The sequence below is a fragment of the Prorops nasuta genome, unplaced genomic scaffold (assembly GCF_024137725.1).
Source record: "Prorops nasuta isolate Cenicafe-Biocafe unplaced genomic scaffold, Cenicafe_Pnas_1.2 PNAS00013, whole genome shotgun sequence".
In the NCBI taxonomy this organism is placed as follows: domain Eukaryota; kingdom Metazoa; phylum Arthropoda; class Insecta; order Hymenoptera; family Bethylidae; genus Prorops; species Prorops nasuta.
The window spans coordinates 1,092,300-1,100,462 of NW_027116810.1; the positions used below are offsets into that span (position 1 = coordinate 1,092,300).

The 8,163-nt window shown below is 29.3% G+C and overlaps 1 protein-coding gene across 1 annotated transcript; it reads right to left on the reverse strand.

Annotated features, from left to right (window-relative positions):
* Window positions 1–3,393: 3,393 nt before the first annotated feature.
* Window positions 3,394–5,582, reverse strand: LOC136777970 (uncharacterized). Its single transcript, XM_066734547.1, has 7 exons — window positions 5,239–5,582; window positions 4,805–5,157; window positions 4,310–4,734; window positions 4,200–4,250; window positions 3,830–3,959; window positions 3,505–3,572; window positions 3,394–3,462 (listed from the first exon to the last, which is right to left on the reverse strand). Exons 1-7 carry the CDS (start codon window positions 5,580–5,582, stop codon window positions 3,394–3,396), a joined length of 1,440 nt encoding a protein of 479 aa, XP_066590644.1.
* Between the last annotated feature and the right edge of the window lie 2,581 nt (window positions 5,583–8,163).

Genomic DNA, 8,163 nt, shown 5'->3' on the forward strand with positions numbered 1-8,163 from the left:
CTCTGGATTGCGTGAACCAATTTTGATGTTTATGGGCTCAAATAAAAGCTTGTTCCAAACCATTTCAAGAAAAGCTTTACTGAAATCATGACAGTGTTTCATTTACGGAGAAAAATCTATTTAAAAATTGAGACAGCCAAACTTGCTGTATAAGATACAGTAGTGCCTCGACGGCGGTATAGACATGTCTATACCTACTTTTATGTACTTGCCGTCGAGACACTACCGTGTCTCTTGATTTGGATTAAGGGAAGAAATATAAATAATAGGTTAATTGAACTAGTTTTAATTTATAAAAGTAGCAATCAAAACATTATCGTACATCATTACTAATTTACAATAAAACTTGGTTGTATATATACCAATCGCTTACACATTCACTGTTATAACATTATGTATCAATTATTGAAATGACTGGGCTACACAGAATTGTTTTAAAATTTAATGCTTTTTCATTTATTGATCTATAAGTACTTTTTTCCTTAATTGAAACTCATCAGAAACAGGATTTCAGCTGTAACAAAAATAAAATAATCAAAAAGTATATTTCCTTAAAAACTTACAATAATTTTCATGTTTTGTTATTAATTAATACTCATCTGATATGTTTTTTCTTCTCTGTTATTTACTAAAATCCTTTCTTCTTTTCCGCAATCGATTTCCGAAAATATTATTCTTGTTTACAATTCAAAAATGAAAAGGTTAACCGCACCATTTGACAGCTAAGGACAAACTCCATTTTGCTACAGTTAAAATTCCCTAGATAAGGAGTCCTTAATCTAAGGAGCTCCTTAACGGGAATCCGTATACCGACATTACAGGGCGAAAACTATTTCGCATGCAGCGTCGTCATTTGTTGACGGATTGTAAAGTTATTACAGGTTTTTGGAAATGCCAGAAGCTTATCTACTAAGTTACGTTAGGACAATTAACAAAAAATGAAAAAAAATTTTTGTTTAAATAAATATATTAACATTATTGAGAAACAACAATTAAATCGCAAAATTCCCCAACGTACTTTACTAGATAATGTTCATACGTTTCCAAAAAGTCCATATAAATGCAAATCCGTCAAGAAATGACGATGCTGCATGCGAAATAAATAATGGAAGAATTTCGTGTTCGGGAAGTCGCTAACACGAAATTCTTCCATTATTTATTTCGCATGCAGCATCGTCATTTCTTGACAGATTTGCATTTATGTGGACTTTTTGGAAACGTATGAACATTATCTAGTAAAGTACGTTGGGGGATTTTGCGATTTAATTGTTGTTTCTCAATAATGTTAATATATTTATTTAAACAAAAATTTTTTTTCATTTTTTGTTAATTTTCCTAACGTAACTTAGTAGATAAGCTTCTAGCATTTCCAAAAATCTGTAATAACTTTACAATCCGTCAACAAATAACGAAGCTGCATGCGAAATAGTTTTTGCTCTGTAATGTCGGTATACGGATTCCCGTTAAGGGTGATGACAGACGAGTCGGCGGAAGCAATGTAGTAGCCGTAAACGTAAACGTGACTCAAAGCAGACGAAAACGTAATGTAAGCGGATTGGTTTCAAACGGAAAATTTTTGTCCAACGCAGCAGTCGGAACTAGGGCCTGTGAAAATTTAATAATATTTGTTTGTTAAAAAGAAAACGAAAACTGTAAGTATATTTTTAATAAAATTAATTTAATAAAATAGTTAAGTTTTTATACTATTGTATATACTAAATGAAGTATACATTGTGGACAAATATTCGTTTTATTAGGTTAGAATTTTTCTACACCACATGATTTCAAAAGTAGAAAAGATAATGATTTAAATTTTCAAATTTTATTTTACTTTCCTGAAATTTTAGCAATATGGATCACGTAGATTATTGTAGTGAATATTCTATAAACAGCTTTCCTGACGAAGAAATTGTGGATGATCCTACAAGTTTTAATTCAGACAAAATTAACACAAAAAATGGTGATGAACTTTTAATAGAATTATATAAAGAGGGACCATTTTTATACGATAAACAGGACAACAATTTTAAAGATATAATAATGAAAAACAATGCTTGGAGCGAAATTTTCAAAATTATGAATAATATAAATAAAGGTTTGGTGTAATCCAATTATTGCTATTATAATTTACACAAAAAGCTATTTAGTTTCTATTGATGTCTCCGTATACATTCAGATAATATTTATACCCAATTGCCAAAAGCGATGCAGTGTGTTAAGGGACAGGTACAATAAAGAGAAAAGAAGACTTCGAGAAGAATGTAAAAGCGGCAGTGGAGCAACAAAACGTTCTACATTTCCGTTTCTTTCTCAATTATCATTTTTAGATAAAGTAATAAAGAGAAGAAGGTAAGATTGTGTAGTAAGTTTCTTTTCTTAATTTTATATATTTCATGATATATTATTCATTTTAGAAGCTATACTAACAGTCAGTATTGTGCTAGCAATGAAAGTGATTTCATCAGTGCGGAAGCTTCATTGCATTCTAACAATACTGATGATAAGGATAATGAAACTTCCAACGAACCGAATAGGAGCTCCATCTTATTTAGCAAAGAAAATATTACAACAAATACAGAAAAGCGTAAAACTAATGAGACAAAATCATTAGAAACAGCAATTTTAAGTATGAGCAGTTCTATATCTGCTTACATGGAGAAAAAAAAGGAAGAAACATATAATGCAGATGATGCTTTTCTAGATTATTTAAAAGTGCAATTCAATGCTTTCCCTGAAAATGAAAAGCTCATAAGGAAAAAGATGATTCTGGATGCAATTTTATTACCAATTGAGTAATTGTGATATCTTTATATTTTATAACATATTATGTTCACTTAAATTATAATTTCACTCACTGTTTTTCTAAAATTACTTTATTTCTGTTGAAATTTTTGCTGCATGTCAGGACAAATGTTAAGAATTTTTATTTGTTTAATTGACTGACAGAAAAGAATTTTTTATAGTATTTTATATTTAATATTTGCAAGAAAACATGTTATTTAAAACGTATGCAATTATTGCATGAGAATTGTATACATTTTCTTGCTATTATAGCTCTTTGTAAGTAACTTAGATGTTTATATGAGTGGTTATATAAGACTGAATCGAAAACAGATAATATATTGCTAAATAGTGTGTACAAGAAATGTATGCAATATATATGTTACAGAAAAACTATTTATTTTGTTTATGGGCAATATTTGCTCTGTGATATTAGTAACTGATATTATTTGAAGATATAAGTTAAAAAGTATAATGGCTTATAATTTATTTTGTATGCACATAGGTGTATAGAATTTTTTTATCCAAATATACAGTATTAACGTACTTTAATCAGTTTCTACAAAATTTAGAACATTGCCATGCATATGCATGTTCGCCTTAAAACCTTTACTAATACAAAAATCTGAAAAACATTGTGATGAAATCTTTTATAAGAATATCCATGTCTTGTTGATAAGGCTAGATAATCCTTTCAATATCATGTGCTATTAGGTATAGAACCTGCTTATGAATTAAAAAATTAGTCAATTTTAATTTCATAGATTTGCATTGCATTAGATGGGACGTATCTATAAACAGTTAAATAATTCAGAAGCCTAGCTTTTACTACGCAAAAGAAAATGTTTAATATATATGTTTAATGGCTTTCATGGATACACATTTTTTTAATAGTTAAGATGAGGTTCATGAAGAAAAAATACCTTAGTAAAATGTAATTTTATTTACTTACAATATAAAAAACATTTGTCAATAAACATTATTAGTATGGTCTCAACGTTGATTCTTGTAACAATATTTTTTATTTATTATTGGTTTCCATTAGTACCCCTTTGCACATATTCATGTTGCCTTTCCACACGACCTTCTGCTGATTTAAAAAAATTAGTTAAGGTGGTTTTCAATTTTTCACCTGTTATTACATTGTTAGTATTGTAGGTTATTTCACAATAATCACTCTTATGTTACCGTATTCCAGCCACTTTATTCATTTAACTATTTTACATAGAGTATCCTATCCGATACAGGGATCCACATGGATCCTTTTTCGACCATTGATCTACACCGATCAAACACCTACTGCTCGATATCTCGCTCGCCGTTCTCTCTCTCTCGCTTCCCCCTTCTAGACCTTACGCCGGCGTATCCTGCACTTGCCGAATACGTTAGTTGGAGCGGGAAGTTTAACTGTTTCTTACAGTATGTTCACTATGAGTATTTTCATTGGGAAGTGTTAACCAAAGTGTATTCTAAAATGAGTAAAAAAGATATAATTTGAATTGTTATATAATTGGTTTTTCTTATTTACCTGATTAGGAGGACAGCTTGATTCTTTATTGTACATTTTAAATCCAATTTCCTGCTCCTCCTTTAAAACATAATTATGTAAGCAGACAGAAGCACTTGTTATCAGATCTGCTGTTTCTGGAAGTACAGTAAAGGTTGTATGAAAAATTCTACATTTATTAGAGAAAATGCCGAAAGCGCTTTCCACTGTTCGCCGGGCTCTCGAAATTCTATAATTGAAAACTTTCTCGTCATAGGTTAGATTTTGTTTAGAGTAAGGCTTTACAATCCTATGTGATAATTGAAAAGCATCATCTGCTACAAAATAAGCGGAAGTTTTCAAATTGCTATTAGGAAGAGTCATTTCTTCTTTCGGCAAATGCAATTTTTCATTTTTTAGATTAATTCCTATGTTTGAATCTTTAAAAATACCTGCGTCATTCATTCCTATAAATAAAATACAACTTAAAACAAATTTGAAATATGTCTAACACTAATTTTATTTACTATTGCTTACCACCGAATGCTCCAATATCCACTAAAGTGAACCTATATAGGTGATCGGAAATTGCCATTAAAACAATGCTATGATATTTTTTGTAGTTGAAAAATAAGCTGCCAGAATTTGGAGGTGCACGTATTCTAATATGTTTGCCATCAATGGCACCTAAACAGTTTGGTAAGTTCCATTTATTCCAAAATCCTACAGCACACTTTTTCCATTGCTCTTCAGTAGCATCAGGAAGGTATTTTGCTTGTAAAACTTTTATTATTACATGACAAACTTCTTTCACCACATTTCTAATTGTAGATTCGCCAACTGTGAAAGACAAAGCTAAGGTATTTGGTGACTTTCCAGTAGCAAGGTACCTACAAAAATATATATTACTTTTTAAAACATACTATAAATTATACATTCATTTCATGAAATATGAAAGCAAATATATATACCGTATAGCAATTAATAATTTTAATTCTGGATTAAGTGCTCGCCAATTTTTTTTATGCAAATATGGTTCAATCAATTTGAACAATTTTTGAAAATGTTCTATAGACATTCTTGTATACCAATAAAACTGTTCTGGATCATTTCTTATCTCTGGAAATAAATTATTGTAATCTCCTTTTGATTCTCTTAATTGATTTAAAGGGCTGACAAGCCATCGTCTATTAACCCATCGTTTTTTTTTCAATAAGTAAAGAATACTTAAAGCTGACACAAAACTCACTCCAATTAAGACATCATCCTCCAAGTGGCTTTTATTATATTTAAAACTATAATCATCGCGATTCATATTATCTAAAAATCACATTTAAAATATATGTAGAAAATGCGTATTTAATAATGGAATCAAAGAGTAATATTACATAATTACTATATATCATTTACAATATTTTTTTAGCACTATAGCGTAGCCCTATCTTTTGAGCATAAAGTGTAGAAAAATTCTAACCTAATAAAACGAATATTTGTCCACAATGTATACTTCATTTAGTATATAAAATAGTATAAAAACTTAACTATTTTATTAAATTAATTTTATTAAAAATATACTTACAGTTTTCGTTTTCTTTTTAACAAACAAATATTATTAAATTTTCACAGCCCCTAGTTCCGACTGCTGCGTTGGACAAAAATTTTCCGTTTGAAACTAATCCGCTTATATTACGTTTTCGTCTGCTTTGAGTCACGTTTACGTTTACGGCCACTACGTTCAACTACGTTGCTTCCGCCGATTCGTCGGTCATCACCCTTAAGCAATAAGATGAAAACGAACCAATCACAGTTTAGCCATTGCCGAAATTTTCAACAGTGATTGGTTCGTTTTCATCTTATTGCTTAAGTCTTGCTTAAGTTTTTCTGTGTGCCATAGCCGTTATAGAGCTCCTCGCCATCAATAACTCAAGACGGAAAAGCGCGAGTTAGCATATAGCTTATATAAAAAAAAAACTTAAAATAATAAAATTTAAAGTTTCTTAATTAAAAATGTATGAGATTTTGCGCTATTTCGTCTTGAATTACTGGTGGTGAGAGGAACTATATATAACGCGAATCCTAAATGCATCAACGGGCGGTATATATGCCGGTCAGTGTTGAAAAATCTAAATTTAAATCCTAATTTAATTGAAATTTACAACAATGCTTAATTGGAAAACCGCCAATGCATTGAAAACCAAAATTAAAAATAGAAAAACTAATTTATTAACTTAGATATCATAACAATTCTTATCATATTTGTAAGTAAAATTGTTATATTTATATATGACTCTCAAGAAATATAAATATTAAATAATTTTATCATTTAACATAGAATATATATAAAACGAGTTCTACTGTTACCTCTGAATCAAGCGAGCACGATGAGGAAATTTTATTAAGTGTTCCAAAAAGGTACATAAGAAATAAATTTAACCCATTTGAGTACTATACTGAAATTCAGTTTTGACAAAGATATAGGTTTACAAAAAATATTGTATTAAATGTACTGTATCCATTAATACAAATTGATTTAAAACAATATTATAATAACAGAGGACTTCTTATTTCTAAAATGACTAGAATATTAATTGCATTGAGATTTTATGGGTCAAATGGTTTTCAGGTATGTTAACATATATGTAATCTAATAAGTTATGAGGCACGAAATAATAAACTAGGCTTGTAAATAAATTTCGTATTATTTTTAGAGGATTAGCGGTGACTTAAAAAGTCTTTGTCAATCAATAATTTCAAACGTAGTAAAAGAGGTTTCACATTGTTTTGCCATACATCTGGGCCATTCCACGTCAAAACAGACAGATTTCGGAGTACAACACCGATTTTTTTTTAAAAAATATGTGTTAATATATAAGAAAATACAAGTCTTTTGGCGCTAGTTTGAGTCAAAAATCTTTTTTCGTTTCGGAGATACGAGCTGTCAAAGTTTGCAGTTTTACTGTTTTTGGTAAAAACACGTAATCTTTGAAAATTTATATCTCCTAAACGAATAAAGATAGAAGACTCTGGCTGGAACGAGTGTACTCAGAAAGAATCATACTTTATTAGAAAAATATAAAAAAAGACAGTTTATTTTAATTGGTTAAAACTATTAACAATTAAAATAAACATTTGAATTAACAAATGTGTTGTCATGCTCTGACAATTATAAAAAAATATCAGGAATGTTCCTTGGAATGTCCTCTACAAAGAAAAAAATTAAAACGCGTATACTCTCTTGGTGTTCATAGTGAAAAAAAATATTTTATCACGACGCGCTCGGCCAGAAGCGTCGTTCGAGCGGCGTAAACCGGTGAAGCGCATGCGTAACTGAGCGCGACTAGTCTCTACATGTCGGAATCCATCAATCTATGAATAATGCGAGCTAATAACATGTTTTAATTGTTTGTTTATGTTTTTATAAATATTATAAATTAACAATATATTTATTATTATTCTGCTTTATAAGCAGTCGTTATTTATTTACAAAATAATTAGCAATAAGACATTTGAACATGGCATTGAATATACAAATTATATACTAATTTATATTTACATATTTTATTAAATTATGGCAGAAGAAAATATTAGGAATATGAAATTTCTGTACTGAAAATATTTAACAAACTTTAACATTTGTATAATTATCTGATTGAGGAAAAGCTTTAGTTTGTAATTGTGTCTTTGAATCTATCGTTAAAAATGCACGATAATTTCAAGTTCCTTTAACTATTTTCACTTTTCAAAAAATCTCGTACGAAGTGTTTTAATAAGCATTAAAATAATTTAAACGAGATTTTTTTGAAAAGTAAAAATAGTTAAAGGAACTAGAAATTATCGTGCATTTTTAACGATAGATTCAAAGACACAATTACAAACTAAAGCTTTTCCTCAATCAG

Bases quoted from the DNA above. Each gene is read 5' to 3' on its own strand.
- LOC136777970 (XM_066734547.1), bottom strand. From the start codon at position 5,582: ATGAATCGCGATGATTATAGTTTTAAATATAATAAAAGCCACTTGGAG. The intron at 4,251-4,309 runs GTAAATAAGAAA...TACTCATTTTAG, and splicing joins CAAGCTGTCCTCCTAATCAG to AATACACTTTGGTTAACACT. The intron at 3,960-4,199 runs GTAAGAAACAGT...CGGTAACATAAG, and splicing joins ATACTCATAGTGAACATACT to AGTGATTATTGTGAAATAAC.